The 21,885-nt window shown below is 47.5% G+C and overlaps 1 protein-coding gene across 2 annotated transcripts in view; it reads right to left on the bottom strand.

The window, feature by feature from the left end:
• SPON1 (spondin 1) overlaps positions 1–21,885 on the bottom strand; it is a 420,788-nt gene that overhangs the window by 73,753 nt on the left and 325,150 nt on the right. For both annotated transcript variants that reach the window (XM_088470447.1, XM_088470448.1), the window contains exon 7: positions 9,285–9,349. In XM_088470447.1, the coding sequence (XP_088326573.1) occupies positions 9,285–9,349 (65 nt within the window). The remainder of the gene's footprint in view (positions 1–9,284; positions 9,350–21,885) is intronic.

Here is a 21,885-nt window from a genome sequence, read left to right as displayed (position 1 = left end):
CCAGAACCTCACAAACCTGGTGTGATGATTAGGGTTTTGTTTAGGAAATAAGACAGATTTTAGTCTTTGCTTCTTTAAATAAATGCAGGGTCCTTGTACGATCTTGTGGTTTCTAGTTTCAAAACCGCTGCCGCCATTTTGGTAGACCATGCAATACACTATACTATTAGCTGTAAATACATTACTATACCAGGAAAGCTCATTAGTCAGTATGCTGATTCCTAGTAGCTGGTGGCAAAAGAACAAATATCGGCCCTGATTCAGAGGTAGACGCAGTGTCCATGTTGCACGCAAGCGGAAGATGTTTAATGTCTGTGCATACGTGTGAGTAGCACTGAGCATGCGTTTCCATGGTTACTGCTGGAAGCTGCAGAGCGCATTTGGATGCAATAGCCCTGGATTTAAGTGGGCATTCCTTGCAGGTAACAGGGGACCGGTTAGGCAGATGCGGGCGTGTTTCTGACAGTGACTGCGTCTGAAGACATTGTGCCTGCCATAGCACTGAGACGACTTAGTGCCGCTGCCAGTGGGCATCTCAGTAGTGGGCGTCTGAGTCATGCCCATTGTAGGAGAGACAGGACATTTTCTGTTATTTTATTTCTGACTAGCTGGGATACCTGGCGTTGCCCAGGTTGAAGACTGGACCCTGAAGTACACCTGCGGCCTTTATTTACATTGTCCTCACCTATAACCAGGATAACTATGCACATTAGGAGTAAATACAGGCAGTGTATCCTCATACCGTTTGGAATGGGGAATATCAGGAGCAGACTGACTTACAGAACATAAATCACTATACAGTAGCTTCCAAAATCACCTGAGTTTCAGAAATCACCGCAGACCATAGGGGGTGATTCAGCTGCGGACGAATATGCTATAGCAGCTGATAACATGTTAGTAGCCACGATAGCTGTAATACGGTAATGCAGCAGGAGTTATCATGCCTCATTCATGCATTACTCATCTGTGTCCAAGGACGCAGCATAGGATCTACAATCCATAGTATAAGAGACCAGGAAATCTCTGCCAGCCGATGGAGATCCTGGCCTCTCCACTCTCTCCCAACGGCGGGGACATGCCTCCGTTTTGGAAAACAAAGGCTGTCGCCGCCCCCCTCTGCCCAGAAGCTGCAGCAAACTGTCAATCACTGATAGTCTGCTGCCGGACTGCGTGCGAGAATCGCAGACTCATACTAACCATCCCAGACAGAAGGGTGCCCGTCCGCAGTGGCACTGTGTGGCTGTGATCAATCTCCCCTGCTGTTTGTAATCTCCGTATGCTAAGCTTTGCCAGGATCAAAGATAGGTGCATTGATTATGCTGTCTGCCACAGTCTGAATGTATTGAGTGCTGAGCTGCTCATGAGCCTCCCTGGCACTCTGCTAAGACCCCCAAGGTGGCTGTTGTAAGATGAGACAGTGAGCAAAATGCTGACACAGAGGGCTGACTAACTCTGTATTTCATGGATACGGCTGTTGGAAAAGTGATATAACACAGCAATTTGGAAGAGATGAGAGTATGACAGTGTGTGTATGAAGCCAGCCCCTCAGCCTCAGAAGTTGAACCTGTGTAATTTGAGTGTCCCGGTTTTATGGGATTGTGTGACAGTGTGTGGCCCTGATCCTGGTCAAACTACACCATGCCAAATTTGGTGGAGCTAGGTACAAAACTCTGACCGTGCATAAAGGACAACTAGATTGGCAGGAACAGCCTTTTATGTGAGATAATAAATAATAACACAGTAGATTTTCTCTTTATAATGATTAACCATAAGCAGGAGAGGCTGATCATAGGTTTTATATGGTATAATGAATAATGATAATAATAATAATAATAGTGCTAACAGTACTGCTATGGAAGTACTGCCAGGCCAGAGGGCTAATACATGGCATATATTTTTTTTCTTTAGCTGTTTCTGGTCCTGCTACCTACCACACACATCATTACATTTACCACCATCACCATCCACGGCATCATCACTCACGTTATAAGGGTGGGCACTAGAACATATCAAAACCAGTTTCAATTGCACTTCAGTGTGTTGCAATGTGTTGTCAGCCAGCTGATGTGTCCTTGTGTTACCCTAAAGCACAGGTTCTCAAACTCGGTCCTCAGGACCCCAAACTGTGCATGTTTTCCATGTCTCCCTCACTGAATCGCGAGTGAAATAATTAGCTCCACCTGTGGATCTTTTAAAATGTGTCAGTGAGTAATGAATACACCTGTCCACCTGTGGGGTGACTTGGAAAATGTGAACTGTGTGGGGTCCTGAGGACCGAGTTTGAGAACCCCTGCCCTAAAGCAAGCAACAAAACTAAATATAAAGTCAACCTTGATTAAAAGGACCATTTCTACTAAGTCATTGCTTACAGCAAGACAGCTATGGTTGTGTTGCAACAATTTATTTACCGACCAAATACTAATCCAAAAATGATGTCCTTTGCCGAGTCTATGGAGCCTTTAGGAAAGATAGAGGTAGGACAGTAGGTGGCTTTTAGGCTGAAACTTGCAGAACATCGGCTGCTTCTCGATTTATTTTTAAATATGCTAGTTATGGATTTCCTACTCTGATGTGATGAGAGGAGGCTAAAAATAATAAATTGCTGACTTCAGCCGGCTTTAAAATATATCCCAGCACCACTTGTCTCCATTGTGTATTCTGCTTTTCTTGCTGATCCAGGGGGTAAAAATGTTACATTTTAAACAACATGAAAAGACAGCTCTGGATATATCTCGGCTGTCTGTTACCTGATAAGGGCAAAAACAGAAACCTTGGAACACAGATCAGTTTCCATGGAAATAGCAGAAGCTGTCTACCTGTCATTTTTCTTTTTTTTTTTGAAGCAGACTAAACATATGACTGAAAAAGAATGACCAACTAGCCCCTTTCAATGTATGCAGCATTATGGTTTCTGCTTAAATCAAAGCTTTGAATCCAGTAAATTAAATTTTTCAGAAATGAATCATGAAGGTAAAAATAAACCCCTCATACCCCTTTCAGACATACTGAGATTCCCGGGATTTTGGCCTGCCTCGGCCAAAATTCCCGGGTCTCATGTCTGTGTGAAAGGTACCTACCCGGGAACACGTTCCCGGGTAGCCGCCCCTGCAATCGACCAGGGTTTTTCCCGGAACTTAAGTTCCGGGAAATTACCCTGCTTCTGTCTGAATGGTGCTACCCGGGAATTTACTACTCCCGGGCAGCACCAAGCAGCTTTTGCATGTAGCCCACAGCGCAGAGCGTCCTATAGGACGCTCAGCGCTGCTGCTTTGAGCTGACAGTGCAGAGCGTCCTATAGGACACTCAGCGCTGCTGCTCACCACCCCCAGCACCGGCCCGCTGTGCCACAGCGGGCCACCCGCACTCCCGCTGGACCACCAGGGAATTAAACTATATGTTTAAAAAAATAATAAAAAAAAAAACTGCATTACGATTGGCCGGCTTTTGGCTGCTGAATTATGACATCATCATCAGCCAAAGAGGGGATAGGCTAGGAGGAGCAGATGGCAGAGAAGAGGCAGGTAAGCAGAAAAACCCTGCTCTTGTCTGAAAGGGGTCTACTTGGGAATTTCCCGTGTAGACACTGTAGTGTGAAAGGGGGGTCTCGACCAAATACCCGGGAATTTGCACAGGAGAAATTCCCGGGTCTGAGCAGGAAATTTCCCGGGTTGTATGTCTGAAAGGGGTATCAGTGTAACCCTGACTTTAAATTGCAGCTCTATTAAATGGCTAAGTGATTCTGAACTGGGACTTGGTTCGACTCGGAACCCTTCGGTTATGTTTGTTTTTTTCAAAAACTGAACCTCTCATCTCTATTGATAATCCCTAATATTTTAAACAAAGTAAAATTGTCACATTTTTATTTGACACTTTAAGGATAAATAAATTAATGTACCCTCTCCATATTTTTATATCATTTCAATAATTATGCTCCCCAAAATAAAATCTCGATTATTGCAAAAACAACCTGCATCAGTGCACCTAAACTGCAGTTTGCAAGGGTTCATTATATTTTGCCGACATTCATGTCGACATGAGAATGGTGACATGACGTAATGTCGACATTCAGCATTGATTACATCGACATTTTTCATGTGGACACTGATGAAATGTCAACATGATTAGAAAGTTGACAAAACTTTCCTGGCGGTGTAGTGGTGACTTACCTGGTTTAGTGGGTCTGGAGGCTCCAGCGGTGTCTTCCCAATCTGGCGCTGATGAGGACCTGTTCCTGTGGCATTTCTGGTTGTGAGTATCACTAACCCTACCCCTAGAGCCTAACCCTCCTGTTAAGTAATCTAACCCTCTCCCAAGTCCTCCCCTTCCCAGGGTTGTCTTAACAGCAGTGTGGGCACTGGGCAAAGCAATGCACTGGGGCCTCTACCCACCCACTCACAGGAAAAAAAAGTAAATGGTCAATAAAATTAAACCCTCCTGCATGCCCATCAGACCCCCCACACATGCAGAGAGACTCTGTCTGACTGGTCTGAAGCCGGCGGATGAAGTGAAACTGGGACTGAGGGGAGTATTCGTCACCGGGAGGGCGGGGGGTTTGGGGGGGGAGGTTAGATCGGAATACAGTGCACCGTTGGCTGGCTTATAAAAATATTACAAATTTACCAACTGGCCGTGGCTGCAGGGGGGTGGGTTGGCAGGCCCCAAAAGCTCCGGGCCCTTGGGCAACTGCCCAACAAGCCCAATGGAAGAGATGGCCCTGCCCCTTCCACAGACTAACCCTAACCCACCGGTCCATGCTGGAGGTCCACATTTCGCATGTCCACATTATGAACATGCCTACATTCTGCAGATGTGGAAATATTGCATATTTCAACAATATTGACATTGAGGTCTCAACATTATGGGTTCAATCCATTTAGCCGTGAATACCACTTTATGGCAGCCTAAATTCACTCAAAACACCAAAAATGAGCAAATTCGGGCTGAGAGCAGGCCACAAAGGGTAGGAGATGTGGTGTCGGTGCCGGCGTTTCAGCGCTGTGGCAAGGGCAACTCGCACCCTTCGCGGCTAATTTGATTGACCCCTATGATTGTCAACATTATGACTGCATACCATTTGATAGGACACCCTCACTCCACCCAACCTCTCCCAACAGAAGGTGCAGACTTTTGCTTCTCAGTTCTTTAGCACAAATCTAGGCGCATGGCACTACTTAAAATTGTTTTGCAATTTGCAAATAAGACTCTTAGAGGTAGGTTTATTAAGATGTCTATAAAGGAAAAGTGGAGACGATGCCTATTGGCAACCAATCAGATTATAGCTATCAATTATCATGTTCGTGAGTACCAGTGGCGTAACTACAGTTACCGGCCCTGGTGCAGGCCACGTCCCTTCTGCATGATGTCACATGGAGGGGCGGGACTACGACCTCCGGTATACACAGCAATGCCGGAGCATCCTCAGGATGCTCTGAGGGAGCTGTAAGTGCAGTGTTGGGTACGCCTGAAGCATCCTAAGGATGTTCCAGGTGGCACTATTGCAGAGATTCTGGCAGCAGGGTGACGTTACAGGCACCCTGCTAGCCAGATGCAGGGACCATGGGTGAGCAGTGGTGCCGCCCAGAGAGCCCTGCGCTCTGTGCCACCGCACTGCTCGTACACCCCTAGTTACGGCCCTGGAAAGTACTAGCTAAACGCTGATTGGATGCTATGGATAACACCTTAATTTTTCTGTTTAAGAATGTTTAATCAATCTACCTCATCTATAGCCATGTCCTTACTTTCATGTTAAGCAAATCCATTATAACTCATATTTTGAAATGTTTCTGTTGGCATTAAACACCACAGTCTCCAAGCACATAGTCTACTTTTGAAAACCTAAATTACTTTTCCCCTGCTGTGTCCACATCTTCACATCTTTTTAAGCAATTTAGATATATTTAATGTAATCACAATTTCCTGTGAATTACCGCCGAACTGATATTAAAGGTTTCGGCAGAAAGAAACATTTTTTTTTTTTTTTTTTTATTAATTTCTTTTTAACATTCATTTCCTTCTCCGAACACCCTCCCCAGGTTACATTGCTAAGCATCACCCATGGTACTAACAGCGCATACATCCTTTTGTTTCTGTATGGAATGGAAATTTCTTTATCTTTAGCTGGTTTGATCTTTAGAAATACGGATCTGAAAATGCCTTATTTTTACCTCTTTTCATTCTCATCCAAGTCCTCAGATGAATAGTCGAAGGCTTAATTAATTGAGCAAAACAACAATCTGCAAACTAATTTGTCCTTTCATGATTAACACTTTTTAGCAATTGGTTCCGCAGATAGAAAAAAAAAAAAAAAACATTCATTGAAAACCAAAGCAGCACTTTTTGAAAGTAGGTCACTTTCGGCGCCTTAATGAATCGTATGAGTGAAACGTTATTAACCTAAATGAACAACCTTTGCACTTTTTAATAATGTTCTTTTGCTAAATAGGACGTGCATAGAAAATGCCCATGCTTCACTAATGCGCTTTTAATGGCTAGATCTATTTATACCGTGAGCAAATACAAAGTTACCGCTAGGTTTGACTTGGTTTGCTCCGAACGGTTTCCATCTAGAGGTCAGGAATCAAAGGGAAAAAGGAGCTCCGGGGCTCCGTTGAACTGTTTTGGGCATCTTTGAAAAAAATAGAATAAAGGTTTCCTTAGGAGACCCCATCCTGATGGGAAGATGAAGAAGTAGGCCAAATAGAACTCTGCGAAGGTTGGGGAACTGCAGGATTTTGTAGCAAGAGATGGATTTTTTTTTTTTTCCTTAATAATACCAAGAAGTACTGAATGTTGCATTCGGACCGTGGTGAAATGATAGAGTAAAAGGTAATGAAATGTCAAATATTAGCTAAAACTGGACTGGGAGTCATTATAAGAGATGACTTGAACGTGACTAGTGATGCGCTGTAGCAAAGCATTCTGAATGTCAGAAAAGGAATTTGGGTAGCAGTGTAAAAACAACTGGAAACAAACTACAGTAACTTTGAACTAATTATATAGAGCCTTTGGCCCATCTTTGTTGAATGTTTGATATAGATACATAATGCTTTACAAATGTGAATCACTTGTGGGGCTCATAGTCCTGGGCACGTGTATAGCCACCCATAGTTTACTGCACAGCTGTGTGATCACTTTTCAGACCAGAGAACTGTTTGAGGACAGTACTGAGTGTCAGTGCCAAAGTCAAATTCCGGACAGGCCAAAACCGTATGAGAGTGCGCTGTGACATAGATCCTGAAAGCCGTTCTGTTAAAAGATTTTGAAAACTGTAGATCAAACTCGGTCCTCAGGACCCGACACGGTTCACATTTTCCAGGTCAACCAGCAGGTACACAGGTGTATTCATTACTCACTGACACATTTTAAAAGATCCACAGGTGGAGCTAATTATTTCACTTGCGATTCAGTGAGGGAGACATGGAAAACATGCACAGTTTGGGGTCCTGAGGACCGAGTTTGAGAACCTGTGCTTTAGGGTAACACAAAGACACATCAGCTGGCTGACAACACATTGCAACACACAGAAGTGCAATTAAAACTGGTTTTGATATGTTCTAGTGCCCACCCTTATAACATGAGTGATGATGCTGTGGATGGTGATGGTGGTAATTGTAATGGTGTGTGTGGTAGGTAGCAGGACCAGAAACAGTTAAAGGAAAAAAATATATGCCATGTATTAGCCCTCTGGCCTGACAGTACTGCTTCCATAGCAGTACTGTTAGCACTATTATTATTATTATTATTATTATTATTATTATTATTATTATTATTATTATCATTATACCATATAAAACCTATGATCAGCCCCTCCTGCTTATGGATAATCATTATAAAGAGAAAATCTACTGTGTTATTATTTATTATCTCACATAAAAGGCTGTGCGTGCCAATCTAGTTGTCCTTTATGCACGGTCAGAGTTTTGTACCTAGCGCCACCAAATTTGGCATGGTGTAGTTTGACCAGGATCAGGACCACACACTGTCACACAATCCCATAAAATCGGGACACTCAAATTCTGTGAGGAGAGCTGGAAAACATGCACTGTTTGGGGTCCTGAGGACCGAGTTTGAGAACCTGTGCTGTAGATGAATCCTGTGAAGCTGATAAGGAGGAATATTTAGGAAGAGCAACCCTACAGGAAATTACTTATTGGGCATATTTACTGGCACATACTAAGATCCCCTGGATGTATGTATGTAAGTATGGACAACAGCAAATCTCAGAGATATCTGCTGCCGCCCCCTGTTTTCCATCAGCCCCCATAGGTTTCTATTTGCTAACATGCTGAATTTACCAATCTCTGGAATGAGACTGCCTCCCCTCACTGTAACGTTCTTCATTGGCTCCCAATCCCGCTGAGAAACCAGTTCAAACTACTCACCCTCACATACAAAACCTTAAACTACTTCTCCCCTTTCTACACCTCAAACATAATCTGTCTACATTCCCTCCAGCTCTGTCCAATTCTCCTCTGACCAACGCCCCCCCCCCCCTGATCATTTCATCTCACTCTCGCCTCCAAGAGTTTGCTTGAAGTGACCTCACCATATAGAACTCCATCCCGCATCCAGTCAGACTCTAAACCAGTAACAACTCATCATTGTCCTTATCTACCATATAACCCTCTAACTTTGTACCCTTTCCCCTTAGTATGTAGCCTTACGGGCAGGTCCCTCCGCCCTCTTCTGTCTCCCTTGCGCTATCCAGGTCACCAGTGCGCTTCTCCCTTGTCTCTGTGTTTGCTCGCCCATACATTGGGTACAGGATCACGGAGTACTGAGTCGTTACCCTTCCATGACACGCTGCTGTATGTTCCTGCCTGCTTCAGCGTGTTTCCTAACCATTGCCCCTGTTATGTGTCCTACCCGGTCCTGTGGTGTGATGTGATCTTATGCTATATATGCTCTGGTCTTCCACTGTGTATGGCATTATGTTCTGATACCCTGTTACTGTTTCTTATATGTATACTCTGCATACACTTTGCGGTGCTGTATCAATAAAAGCAAAATGGAGGAAGAAGAAGCCCCTGTGCCCCATGTTGCGGATAATTCATTGACCAAACCACAAAAGCAAATAGAGCCATTTTCAGCCATACCAGGACTACAAAGGAAGCTGAGGTGGGCATCAGCAGCAGAGCTGCCAGCGGAGAGCTGTCTCCATCTTACTCAGTTCATGATGTTACCCCTGGGATGTAGCAGGTACTGTAGGACACTTGTCAGGACAGAAATGTATTAAGAGCTTAAAGCTTGGAGACTGGAAGAAAAGTCTGTCTTTTCACACTTACACATTCAGGGGCTGCCAGGCCGGCCACTGAGCCTTCGCCTTGATGACTGTTAACACTTCATCGCCCTGTAAAACAGGAAAAGTAACTGTTAGCTATTTCGCCATTAAAAATAAAAACTATATACTGTAGAGGTTTTCCAGCACTTGTATAAGCATTTATGACACCGATCATTATTAAACTGTACTAAAAAGAAAATCCAGCTAGGATCTGACTGTCTGCTATGAGTTGCAGCAATAATTCCCAACTCTAGTTCTAAAGCCTCCTCTCCCCACAAGCCAGGTTTTATGGATATCAATGTTTCGGTACAGTTGATTTAATTAGCACGCCAGTCATTTTGATTCAATTATCTGTGCTCAAATATGGATACCCTTAAAGCCTGGATTGTTTGTGGCACTTAAGGACAGGAGATTGATAAACACAGGATTAGAGCGCCTTTTTGTTAAGTGCCGGTTATTGTAAAAGTCACCTGGAGTTCGACCCTTATCATGTAACATAAAAGCAAAGTGTACAAGGTTAATTTATTCATTGTAACGAGGGACCTAGTTCCCAGTAATATACTATTAAATTTGTAATATTACTTTTGCTGTCATAGTTTCATTATATAGGGGGGAGATGTACTGTATCAAAGCTTGGAGAGATATAAAATAGAGAAGTTTCCCTTAGCAACCAACCAGCTTTTATCTGTCATTTCATAGACTGTACTAGAAAAATGACAGTTAGGAGCTGATCGGCTGCTTTGGGGGAACTTCTCCACTTTATCGCTCTCTAGGCTTGACACATCTCCCCTCCAGTATTTTACAAGTTGGTATTGTAAAGTGCACCTGCCTCCTATACTTAATAAAAATATTGTGATAGAAGCACTGGTAAAGTTGTCAATGGCAGGTACATTTGTCCTAGGTTTTGGCCTATGTGTTCTAAAAACCCCAGGAGAAGTCTGTTTTGTAAACAGTCCAGAGTATCAGTTTTTGGAAAAGCCAGTTTGGGTCCTGGGGGTGTGGATGTGAGAAGAGGGAGGGCTCCATCCACAGACCACTCCAGGTTTTGGGCCTTTCAGCCTGGTAACAGGCTCATTAGGGCTTGCAGCTGGAAATGGCTAAGATAAGCATGGTTTGTTTGTGGCTGAGTGTCTCACACCTGGCGAAGTAGGCATGCAGGCTAGCATGTCCAGAGACACTGTATGATTACCCTGTAAGTTCTGTGCACGTGCTGTTATTGAGGGTAAGGGCAGTAGGCCCTACCATTCTGGTAGTGAGGGTACCCACTGTTTAGTTAGTGCCCAGACGGGCTAGGGTTTTGGTTATTGTTTTATTTTGTTTATGCGTTTGATACAATAAAGACTGGCGCCGACCAGTTTGTACAAGAACCCCAGACTGCTGTGTGTGTAAAGAGGGAGTCCATCTACCCCAGGAGAGGCACCCCTATCCCGACTGTGTCACTATATATTATTCGTGAGTATGCTGCCTATCAATCCACTGGGACACAGTGACATATCTGAGGACATACGTGATAGGATTGATACTGTATGCATGAACATTAGCTCTGATCACAGAATGGCAGCTCCCATTGGGAATTGGAGATAGCTGAACTTCAATGTAAAGAAACTGGTTCAAAGATCTGAAATCTTTACATGCAAAGATACATATTTAATATTATCTAAACCTAAAATATCTACATTGCCTAATAAGACTACATAATCTCGTAAATATCTCCTACACTATATGTTGCTGTATTTTATAGAAGTGGACAAATTGAATGGGTTTATCTTTCCTATGCAATACTTTTTTTCATTATTGAGAGGATACCTTATTTGATGCTCCATGCTTATTGCCATATTTCTTCAAATGTCCACTCCACATTCCAAGTCAACTACTGAGTCATTTACCAACTGTTCTGTTACATTGTAAGCCACAGTGTCCCTTTTTACCTCTATTTTGCCTTAATAGATTTCACATTCTGAAAAAGTCAGCACTCGTGGAACATGGAGTTCTCTTTTCTGCCAGAATATAAAGTACAGTACCAAGAGGTACGTCGAATGCGAGGAAAGGTGAGGACCTTGCCTAGGGTGGCAATTTAATGGGAAGCGCATTGCTACCTCTCGCCCTGTTTTTGACAGCCGCTATTAGCTGTGATCAACAAAGCATCGCTTGGATGCTGAAGGGAAAAGTTGTGCCTGGAGGGGGCGTTTAGAGTTACAAATGGGGAGGTCCAGACACTACTGTACTTTGAAATGCTGATCCCAGTCAGTAAGAACTGAGAAGTAATTCAGTTATTGTATTTTTAATACTTTCAAAGAAATGTATCACAGACTTGCACAGTATTTTGTCTATTACTATGTGAGTTTGTATTTGCTGTTGTTTAGCTGTACTTTAACACTTTGTATCATTTCCGAAACACTAAATGTAATTTTTGGCAAAATAATGAAAGGTACTGTAGGTTTTTTTAACAAACTAAAATCCTGGAATAAGAATCTCCTTGGCACCAGATATTAAATTCACCTCTTTTCATTGTAAACTTTTTACGATCTGGCACTTTGGTTAAAAGCTGTGTGACCTGAATCTTGTGTGAGTTTCGTATGGGCCTACCGAATTCAGTTCAGTTCATTGCTTAAGGTGGTTGCGTGTGTGTGTACTGATTGGGGAATTAATTAAAACACACGAAAAAAAACATTTCTTCTTTCTTTTTAACAGTGTACTAATAAAACATTCCCACCGTCAGCCACAACTCACACACACTAGCAACAGCAGCAGACACTGAGATAAAAAGACACTCATCACATGGGTCAGTCAAGCTGTGTTACATCCTGCTAGGGTCCAACAGGTATTTGCTGAGAGTCGACAGCAGAGGCTGATAAGCCCCGGACAGCAATGATAGTGACTAGAGCAAATCACTGTCCTTGCCCAGAAATTCCTTGGTGTCCCCTGGTTGCAGTGAAGAACCTAAATAATCTGGGGGATTTGATTTACCGTGCAGGGGAGAGAATGATTAGATCTTGAACGGGACCCTCCTGCAAGATCAGGGAGGGTCAGGTGCGCCGAGAGGGGGGTACTAATTACCCGGGCCTGGGCTTCTTGGAGGGGCCCTTGTCCTACACAACACTCCCTCCCTCCTACCTTCCAGCAGCCAGCACACAGCTTTGGGAGACCAGGGAGACTGCTAGTCTCCTCTCTTCTGCCTATGGGTGGGAGCGATCACATTGATTGTGCCCCCGCCCCTGGATTTGTGCCAGGCTGAGGGGCTCACAGCACCTCCTCCCCAGTGCTGCAAAAAGGTTTTTTTCCCTGAAAGGGGCGTGACCACGGGTGAGTGTTTTCACATTGTTAGGCTCCACTCCCATTCAGGTCTCACCCTCTGTAGTGGCGGTAGTTCCACTGATAATACTAGAACTTGGCCTGTATCATATAGTTAGTATCACAATTGCCATCTGATGTAAGTGTTGTATTACAACTCTATACATAGAAATAACACCGAAAACTGAAAGTCAAAATACATAAAAACCATCTCACTATAGATGGGACAGACCCAACTTGATTTGTCCCGATTGGTCTGGAATGATGGGAGGTATGTTCTGTCCACTACTAATATTGCAGCCACTCCAATAGTCTTTTATTGGAGTGAAAGAGAGAGGGCATAATCCAGACCATCGGGGAGCAATGACCAAACCCCTGTGACGCCATGACACCTTTTTGTGTGCAGCGGTACTTTCCAATTCCCAAACAGTACAGGTTAGGAAAAATGGTACTATGGAGCTCATTCAGACCTGATCGCAAGTTGCGGTCGCTCGCTGGCAAAAAGGGGCCGGATATTTAAATGAAGTGCTCGTACTGCGTCGCGAAAGGATGCCCTCTATGTTTTAGCGAGCTGCAGCAAAGTGCTCTTGCAAGTGTATAAAGACGCCCCCTTGCCACCCACAACGCACATCATCTCCGGGAAATGTAGGATTAATCAGGAACATCGAGGGCCATCGGAGCTGCACGCAGTCCTTGAGGTTGCCTTAACCCACCGCAAGCACAACGATCAGTGAGGGCTGAAATGCATGCAGGTCTGACACGTCTGCGTCCGCCACACCACTCCCCCGTTTACAAGCAACTTCCCATGTTACCACTCACAAATGGCACTACCTGTCACTCAAACTAGTGACCTGATAGTGGCTTATGAGCAACTAAAAAAAAAAAAAAAGATCGCAAAGACTAGCTTGCACACACGCACTGCAAATTATATGCATGCACAGACGGGCGAAAATCGTTGGAGTGGCTGCCCAAACGGAGGCGTTCCCATGTGAACGCCTCCGTCTGGGGCCGGCCCCACTGAGATCACGAGTGATGTCAGTGGGAGAGATTTTGGCTCTGTTAGAGCCGAAATCTCTCTGGGGCTTGCGGCAACGAGACCGTACCACAAGGGTCTCGTTGCAAACCCGATGGTCGCGATGGTCTTGACCATCGCGACCATCTTCCTGGCCGCTTGCTATAGCTGTGGGTGGTCACCCACAGCTATGCGAGCGGCCAGGGGCCGTTCAAAAAAAAATAGCCCGGCCCTGATTCAGAGCGAGCGCTCTGTCAGAGCGTCCGGCTCTGAATCAGGGCCAGAATCCTCACAAATCCTATTTGAATGACTGAGTAATTTGTCTAAACAGTTTATTGTATGAGTGCATGCTTTTTCTGTCTGCATTTTATGTTGCCCAATTATGCTAAAAAGTTAAGTGATAAATTATTATGAGTAATTGGCATTTCTCCCTGGGTTGGCTTTGGAACAAGAGAGATATTGCATTGCATTCTACATACATTTACTACTGCTTATGTTGTCCTTGTTCGGTTTCAAATGACCTTGTTTAAACAGAGAGTCCCTTCGACAAGCTAATTGCTGCTTTATTTGGTACAAGACTAAAGCAATTAAAGTCTAATGCTGCCTCTTTGCAGCCAGGAAGGCTTTGAGCGCTCGCATGCAATCTCAGTCCTATGTGACCTGACATTCTGAGCAAAATCCAGACACAATTTTATTTTTACACAAAGTAATAAGACAATTTTGGAGATCAAGATTTAAAGTTTTACTGAATATGTTACCATTTTGAGCTATGTAAAAGGCAATTACAGATGTGTCTTCTCTCATCATTGCTGAATTTGCATCAAACAGCCCCTCTCGAAATGCCAGGTCCTGCGCCACTCTGATAGCGCCAGGCGTCTTTTTTGCAACTTTTTTTTTCCTGAAAAAGGTGGTAAGTTTACTAAAGTGAGAGTTTTTAGAATTTTAGATGTTGCCCATAGCAACCAATCAGATTCTAGCTATTATCTTCAAGAAGGTGCTAGTTAAATGTTAAGTAGAATCTGATTGTTTGCTATGGGCAACATCTCCACTTCTAAAAGCTCTCACTTTAGTAAATTTACCCCACTTAATCTGTATACAAAGCGCTACGATGCGGTGGGTGGCGCTTTTTGCCATGCCAGGTTTCATTGTGCTTCGTATACAATATACAACTGTCGCATATGAAATTAATCAGTGGAGTCTTCTGATGTGTCCTAGTCACATCACATTGCGATTAAAGCCGGGTACACACTAGATGATATGTCATCTGATGCGGCGGATCTGACGACATATCATCCACATCGGCCAGTGTGTACCGGCTATGTCGCTGACAATGCACGCTCCCGCGCGTCGTCATCCATTGGACCTGCATGCAGGTCCGAAGGGCGATATCGTCAGTGGGAACCAGGCTGTCGAATGCAGCATGGCCTCTGATGATGGACTTACTGATCCTGGTTCCCGTCGTTAGCGAGATGGTGCTGGGTACACAACGTTTAGTGTGTACCCAGAATTAGATGCATTTTTGGGGAAAAAAAACGCAGAAGAGGCGCCTGCCGCTAGAAGAGTTGCACGGGACTTGGCGGCTCACTCGCGCCAGGCATCTGACGCTGTATGGAGTATTAGGACTAGATGTGGGAGGACACATCTGTATGATAACAAAGAGACATGTGGGAGATAATCAAGTGGTAATTATCAAAAGCAATATGCATCTTTAAGTGTATTAAATGCAATTATTCATTAGATACAAAAATTCAACACCATAATTATTTGTATATTTAAGCATATTAAATTGTAGGGTCACCTCCCCAACAGCTACGCACCCAGAACTCCTAGGGGACTCCCAAATTTTCAGGGAGTCCTCCAGGCCACAAGAGTGAGTGCCTCTCCCGAATCACGGGTCAGTGGAGAGGAGCCAGTATATGACACAACTCTATGAGAATTGTGCACTCCTCACCCAGTACCCCTCTCCCAGCACAGAACAGATCACAGCACTGCTCACACAGCACCCCTCTCCCAGCACAGCACAGATCACAGCACTGCTCACACAGCACCCCTCTCCCAGCACAGCACAGATCACAGCACTGCTCACCCAGCACCCCTCTCCCAGCACGGCACAGATCACAGCACTGCTCACCCAGCACCCCTCTCCCAGCACAGCACTGCTCACCCAGTACCCCTCTCCCAGCACAGCACAGATCACAGCACTGCTCACCCAGCACCCCTCTCCCAGCACAGCACAGATCACAGCACTGCTCACACAGCACACCTGTCCCAGCACAGCACAGATCGCAGCACTGCTCATACAGCACAGCACCCCTCTCCCAGCACAGCACTGCTCACCCAGCACCCCTCTCCCAGCACAGCACAGATCACAGCACTGCTCACACAGCACCCCTCTCCCAGCACGGAACAGATCACATCACTGCTCACACAGCACCCCTCTCCCAGCACAGCACAGATCACAGCACTGCTCACCCAGCACCCCTCTCCCAGCACGGCACAGATCACAGCACTGCTCACCCAGCACCACTCTCCCAGCACAGCACAGATCACAGCACTGCTCACACAGCACCCCTTTCCCAGCACAGCACAGATCACAGCACTGCTCACCCAGCACCCCTCTCCCAGCACGGAACAGATCACATCACTGCTCACCCAGCACCCCTCTCCCAGCACAGCACAGATCACAGCACTGCTCACCCAGCACCCCTCTCCCAGCACAGCACAGATCACAGCATTGCTCACACAGCACCCCTCTCCCAGCACAGCACAGATCACAGCACTGCTCACCCAGCACCCCTCTCCCAGCACGGAACAGATCACATCACTGCTCACCCAGCACTCCTCTCCCAGCATGGCACAGATCACAGCACTGCTCACCCAGCACCACTCTCCCAGCACGGAACAGATCACATCACTGCTCACCCAGCACTCCTCTCCCAGCATGGCACAGATCACAGCACTGCTCACCCAGCACCACTCTCCCAGCACGGAACAGATCACATCACTGCTCACCCAGCACCCCTCTCCCAGCACGGCACAGATTACAGCACTGCTCACCCAGCACCCCTCTCCCAGCACAGCACAGATCACAGCACTGCTCACCCAGCACCCCTCTCCCAACACGGCACAGATCACAGCACTGCTCACCCAGCACCCCTCTCCCAGCATGGCACAGATCACAGCACTGCTCACCCAGTACCCCTCTCCCAACATGGCACAGATCACAGCACTGCTCACCCAGTACCCCTCTCCCAGCATGGCACAGTTCACAGCACTGCTCACCCAGTACCCCTCTCCCAGCACGGCACAGATCACAGCACTGTTCACCCAGCACCCCTCTCCCAACACGGCACAGATCACAGCACTGCTCACCCAGCACCCCTCTCCCAGCACGGCACAGATCACAGCACTGCTCACACAGCACCCCTCTCCCAACAAGGCACAGATCACAGCACTGTTCACCCAGCACCCTACTCCCAGCACGGCACAGATCACAGCACCCCTCTCCCAGCAAGGTACAGATCACAGCACTGTTCACCCAGCACCCCTCTCCCAGCACGGCACAGATCACAGCACTGCTCACACAGCACCCCTCTCCCAGCAAGGCACAGATCACAGCACTGTTCACCCAGCACCCCTCTGCCAGCACGGCACAGATCACAACACTGCTCACCCAGCACCCCTCTCCCAGCACGGCACAGACACAGCACTGCTCACCCAGCACCCCTCTCCCAGCATGGCACAGATCACAGCACTGCTCACACAGCACCCCTCTCCCAGCACAGCACAGATCACAACACTGCTCACCCAGCACTCCTCTCCCAGCACGGCACAGATCACAGCACAGCACCCCTCTCCCAGCAAGGAACAGATCACAGCACTGTTCACCCAGCACCCCTCTCCCAGCACGGCACAGATCACAGCACTGTTCACCCAGCACTCCTCTCCCAGCACGGCACAGATCACAGCACTGCTCACCCAGCACTCCTCTCCCAGCACGGCACAGATCACAGCACAGCACCCCTCTCCCAGCAAGGTACAGATCACAGCACTGCTCACACAGCAACCCTCTCCCAGCAAGGCACAGATCACAGCACTGTTCACCCAGCACCCCTCTCCCAACACGGCACAGATCACAGCACTGCTCACACAGCACCCCTCTCCCAGCAAGGCACAGATCACAGCACTGTTCACCCAGCACCCCTCTCCCAGCACGGCACAGATCACAACACTGCTCCAGCACCCCTCTCCCAGCACAGAACAGATCACAGCACTGCTCACCCAGCACCCCTCTCCCAGCATGGCACAGATCACAGCACTGCTCACACAGCACCCCTCTCCCAGCACGGCACAGACACAGCACTGCTCACCCAGCACCCCTCTCCCAGCACAGCACAGATCACAGCACTGTTCACCCAGCACCCCTCTCCCAGCACGGCACCGATCACAACACTGCTCCAGCACCCCTCTCCCAGCACAGCACAGATCACAGCACTGCTCACCCAGCACTCCTCTCCCAGCACGGCACAGATCACAGCACAGCACCCCTCTCCCAGCAAGGTACAGATCACAGCACTGTTCACCCAGCACCCCTCTCCCAACATGGCACAGATCACAACACTGCTCCAGCACCCCTCTCCCAGCAAGGTACAGATCACAGCATTGTTCACCCAGCACCCCTCTCACAGCATGGCACAGATCACAGCACTGCTCACACAGCACAGCACCCCTCTCCCAGCACGGCACAGATCACAGCACTGTTCACCCAGCACTCCTCTCCCAACACGGCACAGATCACAGCACTGCTCACACAGCACCCCTCTCCCAGCAAGGCACAGATCACAGCACCTCTCTCCCAGCACGGCACAGATCACAGCACTGCTCACCCAGCACTCCTCTCCCAGCACGGCACAGATCACAGCACTGTTCACCCAGCACCCCTCTACCAGCACGGCACAGATCACAGCACTGCTCACCCAGCACCGATCTCCCAGCACAGCACAGATCACAGCACTGCTCACACAGCACCCCTCTCCCAGCAAGGTACAGATCACAGCATTGTTCACCCAGCACCCCTCTCCCAGCACGGCACAGATCACAGCACTGCTCACACAGCACCCCTCTCCCAGCATGGCACAGATCACAGCACTGCTCACCCAGCACAGCACCCCTCTCCCAGCACGGCACAGATCACAGCACTGCTCACCCAGCACCCCTCTCCCAGCAAGGTACAGATCACAGCACTGTTCACCCAGCACCCCTCTGCCAGCATGGTACAGATCACAGCACTGCTCACACAGCACCCCTCTCCCAGCATGGCACAGATCACAGCACTGCTCACCCAGCACAGCACCCCTCTCCCAGCATGGCACAGATCACAGTACCCCTCTCCCAGCACAGCACAGATCAAATCACCCGTCACCGCTCTCCTAGCACATCACCCTTCACCCAGCACAGCACTTTTCACTCTTCTCCCAGCACAGCACCCCTCTCCCAGCACAGCACCCTTCTTCCAGCACAGCAAAGATCACAGTACTCATCAACCAACATAGCACCCCTCTTCCAGCACGGTACAGATCACAGCACTGCTCACCCAGTACCCCTCTCCCAGCATGGCACAGATCACAGCACTGCTCACACAGCACAGCACCCCTCTCTCAGCATGGCACAGATCACAGCACTGCTCACCCAGCACAGCACCCCTCTCCCAGCACAGCACAGATCAAAGCACCCATCACCGCTCTCCTAGCACATCACCCTTCACCCAGCACAGCACTGTTCACTCTTCTCCCAGCACAGCACCCCTTTCCCAGCACAGCAAAGATCACAGCACTCATCAACCAACACAGCCCAGCACACCACAGATCACAGCATTCATAAACCCCTCCCAGCACAGCACCCATCACCCAGGCCCTCACCTCTCCCAGCAAAGCATGGTGTTAGCACCCCTCATCTGTCACAGCAACCCTAACCCAGCACAGCACCCCGCATTTACCCAGCACCCTGGACCTCACCCAGCACAGCGCCCCCTCTCCCAGCATAGCATGGTGTCAGCACCCACCCTCACCCAGCACCCCTATCCCAGCAGTGAGCCCCACAGCACACTGGCCCTCTCCCAGTTTCAGACTCACTTTACTGGAGCGCAGCCTGCAGAGCCGCCTGACTCGAGGTACAGCAAGCCGAGGGCAGTGGACCCACTTTTCCCGTCTCAGGCTAGCAGGCCGCAGCTGTGTACGATGATTGCTGGAGGCGGAGCTCGGAGTCGTGAGGGCCCATGGGAGGAACTGCTCTGGGTGCAGCAGCCCTCCTGCAACCATTTACTCATAGTTCTGAACGAGCCTCTGTCCAGCACAGAAGCTCATTCTGATCACAGTAGTGGTCGCTGTCCCGGTGCGTGCCTCTCCAGCCCTAATCGGAGCAGTCAGCTGAGCTCCAATCGTGGACTCTGCTCAACAACAGTAGCAGCTGCCAAAGTCTCTGCCCAGCCAGCAGCAGGTGCCCCTTGCCTGCCCCAAACCTCCACTAGCCCTACGCGGGCCGGTGCATCTACTTTGTATTGCGTGGGAGGCGCACTCCGCAACATGTCTTCCTAAACAAATGCCACCATCTTGCTTCGCAAACCCATGCACCTGTGCAAATTGAGACACACGGCGCCACCGAAAACTTTGCGCTTTGGCTGGTTTTCACGTCATAAATCATCCGCTTACTGTTTCTGGCTCTGTTTGAACCCAGCTGACTTTTATTAGACAGAATAAAAAAATGTTTTGTTTCATTGTAGCTTGCAAATAAATCAGAGTAACTCATCGCACCACTCACGTTCGTAAAACACTACTTTACAAATAAATATTTGTATGTCAAGGACATTTTCACACAGGGTTCAGATTCAGAAGTCCATTAGCCACACGTGATTCCATTAAGAAGAAAATGATTCAGAATTATTACTAGCAGAGCAGCCCAGATCACAATAAGGGATGTGCTAAGCCTTGGAGAGTGATAAAGTACCAACCAATCAGCTCCTAACTGTCAGATTACAGGCTGTGTTTGATAAATGACAGGAGCTGATTGGTTGGTACTTTATCACTCTCCAAGGCTTTAGTACATCTCATAGTAGATGTAAAATGTAGTTGGTTACTTACCGATTACAAACAATGATATTATATTTTGTTATATGATATCTAAATTAACCATGCTGCTTTTACATATAAATTGGAACACTATGGGCTCTATTTACTACAATCCGCATATTGAATGCGGATTGTAGTGTGATATTACCGAGTGAATTCGCATTGCGAATTCAGGCAATATCACAGGGATTTACTATAAATCCCTTGCAGGGACAGAGCTTGCGATAAAGCTCTGTCCCTGCGGATCCCATCCGCACTCTAGTCGCGGTATTTTCGGAAAAAATACCGCGACTAAGAGCCCGCACATGCGTCGACCGACCACAGCTACTACCCCCCCACCGACGCTAAGCCCCGCCCCCTGGCGCTAAGCCCCGCCCCGCGATCACGGACCCCCGCGACCCCCCCTCCCTTCATTACACTTACCTGCATCCTCCTGGCCTCCGGTGATCTTCTCCGGGCTTCCCGATCAGGTGATCTCCCATACTGCACTGGGGCCCGATCACCTGATGACCGGGCCCCAGTGTACTATGGGAGACCAGCTGAGAGGAGCCATCACCGGAGGCCCGATCACCGGTCCCTGGATTCAGGTTAAAAAAAAAAATGTTTAATTTTTTTTTTTCTTTTTTTTACAGCAATCAGCTTGCGGTCTGCTTAGACCACATAGCTGATTACTGGTACCGGCTCCCACCTCTGCTCTCCCCATTAGAGCAGAGTGGAAGCCCGGTAACCGGGGGAGACCCTGGATAACGCCACCTCCAGGTGGCGTTATTATCACAGGGCTTCCCCAGGTATTTTTTTACAATTTATTTTTAGTAACTATGTTCGGATCACATTTCCCATTACAATTATGGGAAATGCGATCTGCTTTACTAAAAATAAGTGATACTTAGGGGTTGGTTACTAATTCTACTCCAATTGCCCTGTAATAACTATAGGTGATACTAAAATAATGTGAAAAGGGTGTGAAAACACCCTTTTTCACTTTATTTTAGTAAAAATAATGTTAATAAATAGAGCCCTATGAGTAATATTTACTAAAGTGCGGGTTTTTAGGTGTGGAGATGTTGCCCATAGCAGCCAATCAGATTCTAGCTAACATCATACTTGCCTACCCTCCTGATTCGGCCGGGAGCCTAACAAAAATCGGGTGCTGCTCCCACACCCCCGGAAAGGCAGGC

The sequence above is a fragment of the Taudactylus pleione genome, unplaced genomic scaffold (assembly GCF_031769625.1).
Source record: "Taudactylus pleione unplaced genomic scaffold, aTauple2 ptg000100l, whole genome shotgun sequence".
NCBI lineage: Eukaryota > Metazoa > Chordata > Amphibia > Anura > Myobatrachidae > Taudactylus > Taudactylus pleione.
The sequence above is the reverse complement of the archived record's forward strand: the minus strand, read 5'-3'. Positions and strand labels throughout refer to the sequence as shown.